This window comes from Mus pahari, chromosome 5 (genome assembly GCF_900095145.1).
Source record: "Mus pahari chromosome 5, PAHARI_EIJ_v1.1, whole genome shotgun sequence".
Taxonomy (NCBI): Eukaryota; Metazoa; Chordata; class Mammalia; order Rodentia; family Muridae; genus Mus; species Mus pahari.
Window position 1 is genome coordinate 109,387,774 of NC_034594.1, and position 13,527 is coordinate 109,401,300.

The 13,527-nt window shown below is 56.2% G+C and overlaps 1 protein-coding gene across 1 annotated transcript in view; it reads right to left on the reverse strand.

Annotated features, from left to right (window-relative positions):
• The window catches only part of LOC110321545 (receptor-type tyrosine-protein phosphatase V), a 24,002-nt gene extending 10,477 nt beyond the window's left edge, over positions 1–13,525 (reverse strand). The window contains exons 1-18 of the mRNA XM_021197843.1: positions 13,471–13,525; positions 10,487–10,865; positions 10,147–10,449; positions 9,670–9,747; positions 9,066–9,141; positions 8,046–8,113; positions 7,592–7,640; positions 7,152–7,424; positions 6,721–6,990; positions 6,265–6,528; positions 5,313–5,567; positions 4,965–5,210; positions 4,571–4,846; positions 3,211–3,483; positions 1,610–1,873; positions 1,152–1,418; positions 574–855; positions 124–264 (exon numbers count right to left, since the gene is read on the reverse strand). Coding sequence (XP_021053502.1) covers positions 124–264; positions 574–855; positions 1,152–1,418; positions 1,610–1,873; positions 3,211–3,483; positions 4,571–4,846; positions 4,965–5,210; positions 5,313–5,567; positions 6,265–6,528; positions 6,721–6,990; positions 7,152–7,424; positions 7,592–7,640; positions 8,046–8,108 — 2,923 coding nt within the window. The 5' untranslated portion in view covers positions 8,109–8,113; positions 9,066–9,141; positions 9,670–9,747; ... (1 more) ...; positions 10,487–10,865; positions 13,471–13,525. The remainder of the gene's footprint in view (positions 1–123; positions 265–573; positions 856–1,151; positions 1,419–1,609; positions 1,874–3,210; positions 3,484–4,570; positions 4,847–4,964; positions 5,211–5,312; positions 5,568–6,264; positions 6,529–6,720; positions 6,991–7,151; positions 7,425–7,591; positions 7,641–8,045; positions 8,114–9,065; positions 9,142–9,669; positions 9,748–10,146; positions 10,450–10,486; positions 10,866–13,470) is intronic.
• Positions 13,526–13,527: the final 2 nt, after the last annotated feature.

Genomic DNA, 13,527 nt, shown 5'->3' on the forward strand with positions numbered 1-13,527 from the left:
GCTCTCCCCGACCCTCCCCTGCACACACATGCTCTCCCTGACCCTCCCCTGCACACACATGCTCTCCCCGACCCTTCCCTGCACACACATGCTCTTCCCAACCCTTGCAAGCCCAGAACTCACGTGTCATGTTGATGGTGGCAATTATGCCATACCACTGGATCTGCCCGTCATCTTTACCAAACATGCCGCGCGTGACTGTCACACCCATCCCTGTCCCCAGCTCCACCTGGGGAGCTTCAGCTAGCTCTGGGGGGTGCCAAACTAGGGAAAAGGAAACAAAGGCTTTGACCCAGCACTAACAATCAGTCTTTCAGGGCACACCAGCACTACCCAGCATTCTCATGACACCTGGCAACACAAATGGCTCGTGAACAATTAAATAAGGCCTGGGAGGGTTCTTGAGTTAGGGTATTAGAGCACGATGCTCCAAAATACAGGACAGGAGTCAGAGGAAGGGGCCAGGTCTGTGGGCAAGGAGAGCCGCAGGCAGCCAAGCTCAGTGGAGGGACTGTACCAGTGGACAGTAGACAAGGGAGACTAGGTGAACAGGAAACCATGGGAAGTGCCTACCCTCGGCAGAAGTAGTGCACACCAGGGTAACCGCCCGGCTCCACTGGCGATTCCTGCCCAGCACAGTGAGGCTAAGGCGGTAAGAAGTGGTGGGCGTCAAGTTGGGCAGCAGAAGCGCATCCTCCGAGGTGTTGACCTGGAAGACAAAATGAGCGCTCCCTCCCGGCACCAGCTGCTCTACCACCACCAGACAGACAGCCACATCTCCAGCAGGCATCGTCCAGTTCAGGGACAGGTAGGTGGCCTCGGGTTGACAGAGCACATCTTCCACAGGGCCAGGCTCTGAAGAAACAGAACGCTCACGTTGTTAGGCATCAGTGTTGGGTGAGTGTCAGGGACTCTCAAAACAAGAGGACACAAAGGGCTGACATTTATGGCCATGGAAGGGACAGCAGCATCATGGGGAAACAACTTGTCTTTGGGGCACCCTTGCCCATCTGAAGAGGAATAAACTGGGACAGGGGTGAGCCAGACATCTGTCTGGGAAGAGCAGAGAAGAGCAAGCCTCTTGGGCATACTACTCTTCCCTTGAAGACATCCACAGGTCTTAAGAGAACCTAAGATAGATGGGGACATACCTACAGACAGCACCACAGGGTGAGTGGAGGCCTGGAGCGGCCCCGCCCGACACTTCACAGACAATGAAATGGTATGTCCCGGTGTAAGATCCCTTAACATGAGAAGCTCTTGGCCTAGCAACAGTGGTTGCTCCCATGAGAGGTGTCCAGCATCAGAGAGTTGGGCATGGCATGTCCCTTGCCCCAAGGGACCACTGGGCCAGACCAGGTTAACCACAGCACTGCCTGCCTGCATAGACGCGAGCAGCTCATTGGGCGTGAGTGGGTCTGTGGAGAGAAGGCAGAGGTCAGCCAGGCCCCTCGTCCTAGTCCTGAGAATGCCTCACACAGTGCTGGGGCTGGCTGACTTCATTCAGGGTGATTGGTGTGGAGCTGAGAAATGGGATGGAGTGGAGTTAATGTGACCAGGGGTCTCCCCAGGGGTCTCCCCCACCCGATGCCTTTCAAGCCCCACTCACAGGTCCAAGCAGAAACGTTGGCTGCCGCAGTGTAAAGGGGCCCAGCCCAGGAGATGGCTTCCACCTTGTACTTAGTGCCAGGAGTCAAACCCCAAAAGCTTGTGCTGTCTGCCTTGTTCCCCACGATGCTGGTGGCTGTCCGAGCGCTCTCCTGGTATAGGGTCACTTGGTAGCTGTTCCGGTCCCCAGAAGCGTGGACCCAAGATACGTGGAGCTGGGTGGGTGCTTCACTGGTCACATTTACCAACATAGGAGCTGAGGGGGCTGCAGAGAGAGTAGATGGGGGGACACAGATAGAGATGTAATAACCTAAACTAAGTGTTCCCCCACCACCATCCCTGTTCCCGCCCCATCCTCAGCCCCAGAGCCTAGGAGTTCAGTGCAGCTCAGGACAGCAGGTGAACCTCTGACTAGACTCTGAAACAGATTTACACCTATGTTAAGTCACTGAGACAGTCTCAAAGTCTATCACTCACTGGGGCCCTGCCACCTCCCACTGGGAAGCAAAGCTAAACTCAGCAGGCCAGGAGGGAGGAATGGATGCATAGTCCTTCCCAGAACCTACAGCCAAGGAGTTTGAAAACCCCTGTGTCAGAGGGTGGCCATCTGGGGCCTAGTGGCTGACTCCTCCACCTTCAAAGCCTGGGGTCTGGAGTCATGTGAGCTTGGCCTAGTCACACCATCACAGAACCTCTTTACAGATAAGGAAACTGAGGCTTGGGGGAGCAAAGACTTGCTCTCAGAACCGAGCCACAGCTAGCAGCCTGGTTTCCTGGTTTCCAGGCAAAGCTTCTTTCTACCTTGCTCCCCCAGGTGTCTGAGGTCCTACAGTTCTGGGGGGGGGGGGCGTGTAAAGGACAGTGATAGTGCCCCAGGGGAGAGAAGGAAGTCAAGGGGGGGCACAGGCAGGCGTGGAGAGTCCCCATGTCGGAGAAGGTTATGCTGGGGACAGGGGCTCCCACCTCCTTATTTGTCCCCAAGAGCTCTGTGGGCTGAACAAGCCCAAGACATCAGGTTGGTGTGAAAGGGGGAACTCCAAACCCACCTCTGCAGGCCCTGGGAGCTCTTTGTGGGGTGCTCAAATATACTCTGCACTTCTGTGTTTCTGTGCCCTGCCCCTGCTGTGCAAAGTTGGCTATATCAGAGAAACTATTCTGTTCATGCTACCTGAACAAAACTCCCAGCTTTCCTTGTAAGGCTAAGGAGACTAGAAAAGGTTGTCTTCTCTCTTTGTGCCTCAGTTCTCTCGCCTATAATCGAGGTGACCACAGTGTCAGCTCCTAAACTTGTCACGGTGGGTACACAAGAGAACATGGGGAGGACGATATGCAAGGAGCATATTGTTATTAATGGCTCACACCCAGACGGCATTAGAGGGACATCCCAAGAATGGTGTGGCACTGTGAAAGGGCACAAACGCAGGAGTCTCTAGAGGGACCTGTGAGAAATTTCCTGGTGCCTCAGGACCAGGAGGCAGGCCCCGACAGAGGTCTAAGGCCACCTGAGGCAGACCCCACAGACAGTCTAGCTGACTTCTCACAGTCTCAGAGTCCCTGAGAGCTAAAGACTGGGGAAGGAGAGGGTGCCAGAGGAAGACTCACGTGTCCAGCCTGTGGCATTGGTACTGCTGCTCTCCTCCAACCCCCACAAGGTAGACAGCTGTACCTGGAATTCACAGCCTGCAGGCAGCTGGGCCCAGGAGAAGTTCTGGGCCTCCCGGGATAGAATCTCCTCACTTTCCAGTGTCAGGGGCCTCAGCCTGTAAAGCCGTAACTGAAAGGCATCCCTGCCACCGGGTGGGTGACACCAGGAAGCCCTCAGTGCTGCAGGCTGGCGGGCAAAGTCCAGGCTCAGGTTGGTGGGAGGAGCGGGGCCTTTGAGGACAAGAAGAGACAGTCAGGACAATGTAAAATTGTCTTCCACGCTCCCCAAGTTCCAACTTCCAGAAGACTCTAAGATGGCTGTTTTGCCTGCCCAGGAAAACCTCTTGCAGAGATGGGACCCAACACCTGCCCCTGCCCCCTGCCCCCCGCCCCCTGCCCCTTGCCCCCTGCCCCCCTGCCCCCTGCCCCCTGGCACCTGCCCCTGCCCCCTGCCCCCTGCCCTCTGTTCCCTGCCCCCGTTCCCTGTCTCTTGCTCCCTGCCCCTGCCCCCTGCCCCCTACCCCTTGACCCTTGACTCTTGCCTTATGCCTGCCTCCTACCTTGAGTTATGCCAGTTCCCTAAACATATGTCCGGTTTACTTCTCTTGCTTCAGGACCCCACTATCCCCCATTCACTGATGGGTTTGATGTAGTGTCTGTCAAAATGCCTCTAACCTGTGGGCCCTTGGTAAACTCAGGCCCTCCACCCATCATCCTGTCTAGCCACATGTTCTTCTAGCCACATGTTCATCCCTGTTCCCTCTCTGGGAACCCTGCCCTGACCCCCTACACTAGTGTCTGTCTATGAGTCTGAAAAGATCTAGTCAAGCCACAATAAAATTCCTGATAGTCAGCCATTTTAAAGTATAAGAAAATAGTTCATACGTCATGCATATCCCTACTAATCTATATTTGTTATAATATGATGTGTAAAATCATTACGTCATCAGCATATGAACTGTGTTTGTCAGTCTTCCTGTCTGGACTTGCTCATAATCTAGCCTTAGCAATGAGTGGCATTAAATAGATATTCGTAAGGAGGAATAAAGAGGCAGAGGGATGCATGAATGGGTGGGCAGGAGAGGGGGCGTGAGGGGGCACATAGATGGGTAGGCATGGCTAGCCAACCACATGATCGGAAGTAGAAGGTGCTTGATTCAGGAAAGACCTCTATTTTCACTCACACCACAGAGGAGAGCAGAGAGCAGAGGACACAAGGCCACATGCCCAGTGCCGGGCAGCCCCCTGGGGACAAGTCAGGACACAAGGCCACATGCCCAGTGCCGGGCAGCCCCCTGGGGACAAGTCAGGAACTCACGGGTGCAGCTATGAATCTTCCGAGAGTCAGAGCTGAGGTTCCCAGCCCAGGCCCATGCTGACACGGTGTAGCAGGAACCAGGTACCAGAGATTTCAGGGTCAGGCTCGAAATGTCAGGGCCCAAGTCAACGAGGTCGTCAGGTGACCTCTGGCTGCCATCCTGGTGCCAGGTGACCTTATAACCTTCCAGCTGCCCTGGCGCTGGAGCCCAACCAATAGTCAGGTCAGATGGGCTGCTCCGGCTGATGACCTCCAGAGACTGAGGTGGCAGGGGACCTGAAGAGGGGGCGATTTGGCAAGAGGCCATGTTGTAGCCCTATGATACCATCTGCCCAGCTCTCCTGAATCCCTCCCTCCAGACCCAGGCCCAATGGACTCACACGCTGGCACTCACTTGTGTAGTCTGTGATGCTCTGAGTGACGTCTCCCATGGATGAGACAATGTCCACCCTGTAGTGGGCTCCGGGTACCAAGCCACAGAAGGTGACATGAGTGGCACCAGAGGACACAGAGATGTTCCCTAGGAGGCCTGGGGCATCAGCAGAATAGAGCAGCGCCCGTCTCCCAGGTTGCTTGGCAGCTTCCAGTCCATTTAGCCACAGTCTGGCACCAGGGACCTCCCTGGGAAGTGCAGCAGATTCTGGAGAATCAGCAGGCCCCCAGAGGGTGAGGTCCCTGGTCCCTATGGTTGCAGATCCCCTATGCAAGCCCCCAGCCCCTGCCCTGTTCCAACCAGACTCACCAGCCAGCCAGATACTGCCCTCTACCCAGGCATCATACGGCCCAGCTAGAACCTTTAGCCCCAAAGTGTAGTGTCCTGGAGGCAGGGGCCCTGGGAAGACAGCATTGCACTCCTCGGGACCCAGGGTATTTGTACTCTCCGCTGGCCCACTTAACTTCAGTACATAGCCATCCCGGGCTCCCAGCCCTGCCTTCCAGCTTGCCCAGAGCTCGTTCTGTAAGGGGGTCAGCACCAGGTCTGATGGGTCAGAGGGATCTGAGGAGACATGGGTAGATACAGTGTGTGAGAAAACTCATTCTGTGATCTAACCACTACACATACCTGCCAGCCTCTTATTTGGGAATTACCAGCTTCGCTCTTCATACTCCAAATGAATGCCAAGTCCTGACAGCTACCAACCAGCCATGGGCAACGCAACCGTAACAGAAACAAGGGTATATCAAGTACTCATACCTGCGCAGGCCAGCATGGCCCGGAGGATTCTGTACAGGGTACCTCCCTCCCACAACACTAACCCTAACTAAAACCCACAGAAGGTAAACAACATGCCCAGAGACACACAGCCAACAGGTAGCAGAAACTGTTAACCACCATGCCACTCTTTCTCACAGTGAAAACATGGTGTCGTGATGGGAGAGGCAGGTGTCCAGCCTAGGTTCAGAGTCAACCACACTCATGCACAGTACGATTTGCTCTCTCTGTGCCTAGAGTAATATAGAGCAGCGAGACCTTTATCCAGGCTCTTTGGGGATTCAACGAAACCGCTCCCAGGAAGTAGCAGGCCCAGAGTCTACCTGGAGAGAGCTCAATTGATCATAACCACTACTATTCCCTCAGGCTATCACAAGTCAACCAGAGGGCCACACCCTTCCAGGGCTTGGAGGAAACCCAGCTCTTCACTACTTGGCCAGAGGAGAATGGAACAGCCTCTGTGTGTCTCCTTGGCACTCACAGGTCCACTCGGTGGCATTGGGTCCCCAAATCTGGTGGGGCCCAGCAGCAGCACAGATCTTCAACTGGTAAGGTGTACCCGGAGACAGGCGAAGGAAGGTGTGGGTTGAGGCCCCCTGTCTGACCACTGTGGTCAGGTTGGTACCCTCTAGGAGGTCTGTAAGTATCAGATGAAACCAGGAGGCCCCTTGAGAGCTGTTCCAGAAGGCTTGCAGGCTATTGGTACCCAAGGCACGTAGTGTTAGGTGATCAGGAGGTACAGGCTCTGCAGGAAGCATAGACAGAGGAAGCCAGGCTTGAGAAAGGACTCCGGAGCAAGATGCTCACACCACAGTTTTAGCATGAGGGATCCCAGACACCTAGCCACACTGGGACACATCACCTACGAAGTTCCAGACTCAACAGCACTCTCACTTCCCCCTAGTCTAGCTGCTACCTGGGTCCCTGGCCAACTTACCTGTCCATTGGAGGATGCTAGTCTTCGCATGGAGACTGCCAGCCCAGGTGATAACCTCCAAAACATACTGACTACCTGGCAAGAGGTCGCCAAAATTGTAAGACAGGGTGTCAGGGGACACAGAGACATTACATGCCAGAGTTTGGGATTCCAGGTGGTAGAGGAGAAGTTGGTAGCTGTCTTGCTCCCCAGAGGCATCGCTCCATGAGGCTTCCAGGCTGGCTGGACTCCCAGTGCTATGCAGTTGCAGTCCACGGACCACTGTTGGGGCTGTGCCAAAGGGCAAGAGAAGCACAAAGTCTGTACAAAGCGCTGGCCATCCTAGGAGCTGCCTCTTGGTTTCTCCGAGTCCCCCTACTAGTCCTCTAGAGCAGTTGTCACTTTTTGTCCCAACCCCATGTAAAACCACCCTCAGCTTGCAGACTTCATACCAGTTCGGGCAGTGAGGGTAATTGTGACATTCTGCCAACAGGGTCTGAGGACAGTCAGTTCCAGCTGGTAGCGACTCCCTGGCACCAGGCCATGGAACTCAAAGCTGGACTCGTTGGTGTGAGCCTGGAGCTGTTGCCCTGCTGGAAAACCCGACGAGTTCATACCCCTGAGGCAGAGGGCATAGTCAAATCCACCTGGCTCTGCAGCTACCCAGCTCAGAAACAGGCTGGTAGGCTTTCCACGGCTGCTGACGTTCACACTCAGAGGTGGACCTGGGGGACAGGGGTGGGTACATTTCATTCACCCAGTACCCTTTCTGCCCTGAAAAGGGAAGATAAGTCAAGGGACCAGGGGCAGGCAGGGTCTAGTGGCGAAATCAGCCCTATGACCCACCTACTGCCCACATCCAGAGCCTTCTCCCTCTCTCAAAGACACCTACCTCCACCCTGCCCGTCTGGGCTCCCGTCCAAGGATGAGCAGACATCTTCCTGCGGGGAGGAGAGGGATGGAGGAAGCAGATGTGTCGAGGCCTCTGGAGCACTGGCCTCTGGGAAAGCCCATGGAGTGAGGATCCAGACCAGAGAGAAGATTCCCTGTGTGTCTGACTCCCACACACTGACTGCTACACACTACTGAAGAGACGTTTCCTGAAAGCACTGTACGGGCGGCAGCAGGCAGTAGCCAGCAGCCTGGAAGGCTGGAACAATTTTTTTTTTTTTTTTTTTTTTTTTTTTTTTGTCCTCCGGGCTTCTGTGCTGGCCTGGGAGGGAAGGGAGCGGTTTCCCTCTGCCATAATGAAGACCAGCTGTGGAGCCCCATAGAGAGGTGGGAAGCCTAGACATGCCCCCAGAGAACACGCCCACCCACCCCACCCCACCCCATGCCCACCTTACCTGGGCCAGAAAGCCAGGGAGCCAGAGGAGGGCAGCTAACAGAATCGGGGGCCTCATCTTCATAAAGTCTGCAGAGGCGAAATTGGGAGGAAGGACTAGGCCCCCTCGCTCTCCCTTTGCCCCGGTGGCAGGCAGGCCAGGGTGGGATGCGTGGACTTTCAGATAGGCAGCACATCCTGACCCCAACCCAGCCTGCTCTGGGAAAGTTTGCTCTTCCTAAGGACTTCCTAGGCCCTAAGGGCACTAGCTGCCAACTCTCAGGTGGTCCACAAGCCCACCTCCTCCCTCTGCTTCTGTCACCTCCACTGGCTGTCAGCAGTCAGCTCTCCAGGAAGAAAAACTGCCCTGTGTTCTTGGAGAAGACTTGCAGGGACCTTGCAAACAAATACACAGAGCAGAAGTGCCTGGTTCCCCCACACTGTCTCCAGAACAGGCCTTGGTATCCATTCGTCCCTTCCCCTGTGCCTTCCTGAGAGATCGTGTCAGGGTTTCCAGGGGGGAGGTTTCAAGGCAGGCACGAGGGTGGCATCCTGAGTACATGAGGTGGGCGAGCCAGCTGTGTGTGGCCCCTTTGCCTAACCTGCTCCAGTAGTCCCAGGCACAGAGGAACATCGTGTGCAGAGAGCTGGCCTGGCCCCTGGAGCCCGTCTCTCACAGCTCACTGCTCAGATGCGGAAACTGACATTGAGAGGGTCCAGCCCGGGGTCCACACATGCATGGGTGTGTGTGTGAGGAAAGAAGCTGGTCTTGAACCCGGGACTTCTGACTCCATCAAGCAGAGAAGGCACAGGGTGTTTCCCATCCCTAGTTCAAGTCCTCTATGCTCCGAAGCTTCTGGGAGTGATTGGCACCCTGGGGTTTTCTTCTCTCTCTCTCTCCTACTTCAGTCAGCAGGACCCACCTGGCTCCCCTGCCCTCTCCCGAGTCCTCAGACACCACAGAGACCCAGCCGAGGCCTGGCCAACCTATGACACAGGAGCTCAGCTCTGCTGCTGTACCCACCCACAGCCAGCTGCTCACCTGGTGCAGCTCGCTCAGGTGCTCCTGTGCCAACTCAGCCGTGGGAAGGGAAGGAGCGAGTCAAAGGCTCAGAGCCCTGGGAAGGAAGCCCAGAACTCAGTGAGCTTGGGGGGGGGGGGAGGGGGAGGCTGTGCAGACAGACAGAGCTACAGACTCTGAACACCAAGGCAGACTAGCCCACTTCAGCAAGTAGCTCAGGCCTGCACCAGAAACGAGCTGTGCCTGGTGCCTGCCTGCCTCCTCCCTCTGCCTGGCACCAGGGGCTACTGCCCGCCCCACCCCCTACCACAGCTCCATCCAGCCCCAAACCTCAGAGCCGCCCACCGGCCTGGATGGGGTCCTGGAAACTTAGCACTGCAGACTCATCAAGTTTTCCAGGCTGTGTGTGTGTGTGTGTGTGTGTGTGTGTGTGTGTGTGTGTGTGTGAGAGAGAGAGAGAGAGAGAGAGAGAGAGAGAGAGAGAGAGAGAGAGAGAGACTTCTGAATGAGGCAGGGAGTGGAGCTAGCAACCAGAGAAAGCGGTGTGTGGGGGTGTCTCAGGCCTCAGTCTGGCCAAGATGCAGGGGAGAGGTCCTAAGCTGGTCCTTTATCAACCCCATCTCACCTGGGGACACTTCACTCTGTTTCTTGTAGCAGAGTCTCTGTGAGGAGCCAGGATAGGTAGAGCATCTTACTTCAGAATCTGCATAGCGGACATAAAGAGTGCATGGGGCAGGGTGTTTGTGTGTGTGTGTGTGTGTGTGTGTGTGTGTGTGTGTGTGTGTGTGTGCAAAGGATTGGATCCCAAAGTCGCTAAGAGAGAGGCCTGTGGAGACAGAACATGCTTCGTGGCTAGTCCTATGAACCCAGCCTTGGGGAGGTTTTAGGCTGTAGAAGGCCCTGCTACCAGCCTTACCCTGTTAGGGCAGCCTTGGGGATGGGAGATAGGCTAGGAAGAGGTTAAGGAAGCAGCGCCCCACCCCGACCCCCACACCCAGGCCGAGATTCCTTATTCAGCAAAAATACACTTTTCCCCCAGAAGCCACCCCCACAGGCAAACCCACATCCTCTGCCTAGAACACCCCGAGGTCTTGAAGCTTACCATCTCAGTGTGGAGTGAGCTGGCCGGGAGGCCGAGGGAGGCCAAGAGAGGCTGAGGGAGACGGAGGGAGGCAGGAGGGCTGGTCCTGGCATCCCAGCTTCCAAGTGTGAACTGGCCTGGTCCCTCCCCACAGCTGTTGTAAGCTGCTCTTCCAGCTCCTCCTCTGCTCCCCCACAGCCTGAGGCCAAGCCTTGGGCATCCCCCACACTAAAGGAAGATAATTACCAGGCAGAAGAGAACAAGTCGCCCCTCTGCCTCCCACAAACTGGGGAAGGTCACCAGGAAAGGGAGAAGGTCCAGCTTCTCCTGAGCAGTTACCAGGAAAGGGAGAAGGTCCAGCTTCTCCTGAGCAGGCTGAGAGAGCTCAGCAAGGGACTGGAGGGGACAGCCACTAATGTGCTGGGGGTGGGGGGTGGGGGAGACACTAACCATGTGCATCAATGGCAGCACAGTGGGAGGACATAAAGGGTCCCTGGGGGGGGGAGGCCATTATGGGACAGGTGTCCATCCCTCTGGCCCTGGACTTGGGAGAAAGGGGGGACATCTCCTTCAGATTGAAGTCATTGTGTCAAGGCACTGAGCTCAGCAGCGGGTACAGGGGGGGGGGGACAGGGGCTACTTCCTGGCACTCTAGGAAAGGTAAGCGTAGTTCCATGCTGAGCAGGCATGTGCCATTGGTCCTCTGCACCGTGAGGAGGGGTATGGGAAAGTCCGAACACCTGCAGGCACCAAAAAGGTAGCAGGAGGAAAACTGGGTCAGGAAGGGGCACCTGGGACAGCTGTCGTGGAGGTACAGCCTGGGGCGCTCTGGGGTGCCTCATCCTTCATGCCACGGCTTCACCCTGCCTCCTTGGGTGTCTTCCTGGCTCCTCCTTGGTGAGCTCTGTCTCCCCCACACTACCAAGGACAAGCCTAGGCTTGCAGGGATCAGAAGGAAAAGCTGCCTCAGTATTTGAGGGGGGTGGAGGCAATCAGGAACAGCCACCTCCCATCCTGGGGCTTCTCATCCTTTCTGTATCCACCCAGAGCACCCCAGAATGTTACAGGGTGACAGCCTTAGCCTTTGGGGACTGGCAGCTCTCTGGTTCCCCAAGAGCTGCAGGGCACAAGGACTTCTGGGAACTTCAGGAGCACAAGCTACAGGAGTTGTGGCTCATGGCCCCTGGGATGGAAATGGTGAGGAAAAGCCCCGTATCAAGGGGAGAGAGGCAGGGAGGGAGAAATCTTAGGCCATAGATAGGACCACAGGTGAGACGCCTCTCCACCTCTGGCCAGGGTCTAGGCATGACCACCATTCTCTGCGCCTTCTGAAATGAGGAACTTTGCCCATGCTGGGCTGCTGGGAGTGACTCCTAGACTCTCTCCACTGCCTGAGTGGAACTTCCCAAAAAAGATGATGGCTGACTGGAAAAAGGAAGGGGAGGAAGGAAGAGGCCTAGACAGACAGACAGACTCAGCCTCCCTTCCACTTTCACCACCAGGTGGGGCTCCCTAGCTCTCACTCCCAGACTTCTCCAAGCACTGGGACTGTGGACCAAGTACTTCACAGGGCTGGGTCTTCCTGACAAAGAGAAGGGAGGAAGGGAGGAGGAAGCCGGTGGGGAATCTGAGACTCGGGTCACTTGGCCAAGGTCACATGACCACTAAGCATCAGCTTGCTCACTGGGCTTCCAAATAGGACTTTATATTCTCTAAAGTGGAAAGTACTGGATCCTAATTCCCAGTCAGAAAGACGGATTCCCCCAGTGCCCTACCCCCCAGGAATGGGAAGAACAGATAGAAGGAGTGGTCAGGAAAGTGAGAAGCCATCCAGAGACCTGGACAGAACCTCAGGGTCTTGTTTCCTGCCTTGATTGACCCTTTTGCCCCACCAACTTCCTTCCCCCATCTCCCAGCCTCCTTTGCTCTTTGCCCAACTTCTAGAACCCCACCGGGTCCTCACCGTGAGGGTCAAGAGGTGTGCTCACAGCCAGCAGGCTAAAACTGTGAACTGAGGACACTGAGCAGACCCACGGGGGAGGGCTTTGCCTACTTCCTTCTCCCCGCCCCTGTGGTATCCTCACTTCCTTTTCTTGATCCTAATCAACAGCTGGCCCCGGGGCGGGTGGCTCTCTTTCCACTCCGCTCCCACCCCCTCCACGATCTGCCAGCGCAGACACTCCTGTGGGGAGGTCCAGGCAGAGCCCAGTCTCCCAGTCCCTGTGCACAGGTGTGCAGGGATCCCCAGGCTCCTGCTGTTATCACCTCATCCTGGCACCAGAGCCAACCACTTCCCAACTCCACTGAGCTTCCCCCTCAGGAAATCCCACCTAGTCCTCATGGGAGAGCAGAGAAGAGGGAGCCAGAACCGACCAACCAGCCTGGGAGAGGCTGGGAAAGCAACCCTCTGACTACAGCCAAGAACAAAGACTAGTGGTGCCCCAAACCCTCTGACTTCAAAGGCCCTTCCTGGTGTCCCCTCCTCCCCCCTCTCAGGTGCCACCCTGTGCTTACTGCACAGCAGTTCTTTTTCAGTGTCACTGTTTGACAGTTGAATCGGAGAAGTGGGAGGAAGAGAGAGAGGATGTGGAATTCAAGCACTGGGGCCCAGGAACGCTTTGGGGGAACATTACAGAGTGAAGGAGTCTTGCAAGCAACCATGAACCATGAACCAGTTGGGCTGAGGGCCAGCGAGGGGCCTAGCAAAGCCAGGCGGGGGTAGGGAGTTCTAGACTTGGGGACCACTCCCTCCCCACACCCCAAGCATCCAAGTGGCCCCCGGGTGAAGAGGACCTGAGAAGTCTCTGATGTGAGGGCCACAGCCTTCAACTGTCTGTAAGTCTTCAGAGGAGATACAGGGTTCTAAGACACGCCCAGAGTGGGTAGTCTGAAGGGCTGCTCTGGAAGCCACCCCAGAGTCTTCTCCAGTTTAGCTCTGATAACTTGTTCTCTGGTGACGAGCCTATGCCTGCAGGCTGAGGGGCCAGGGAGCTGGAAAGGAGCTTTCCTGCCTAGCCCAGGCCTCTCCTTCCGGTACAGAGCAAGGACTCCTGCGTCCTCTTCTCCCCCCAACCCTCACCGCACCTTTGTGACACATCTGCTCTGTTTGGGGGCCTGGGTTTGGCCCTGAATTCCCAAGCTTTGAAGCAACAAGGGCTTACGGGGGGGGGGGGGGGGACAGAAGCCGAGAAGTGAAAATACTCTCTAGCCAAGGTCACAGCCAGAAGAGCAGTGGAGGGCTCCCCATGGCTATCAAGGAAGAGGTGGTGGTGGGAGGCAGCATGTGACTAGGACCCAGAGGAGGAGGCCCGAGGTGGTCAGGGAAGGCCTCATCCATCCCTCGACCATTCCCAGAGCCTTGGCACCCAGTGAGGGTGACGGGACAGCAGCCGCTTGCTCTTA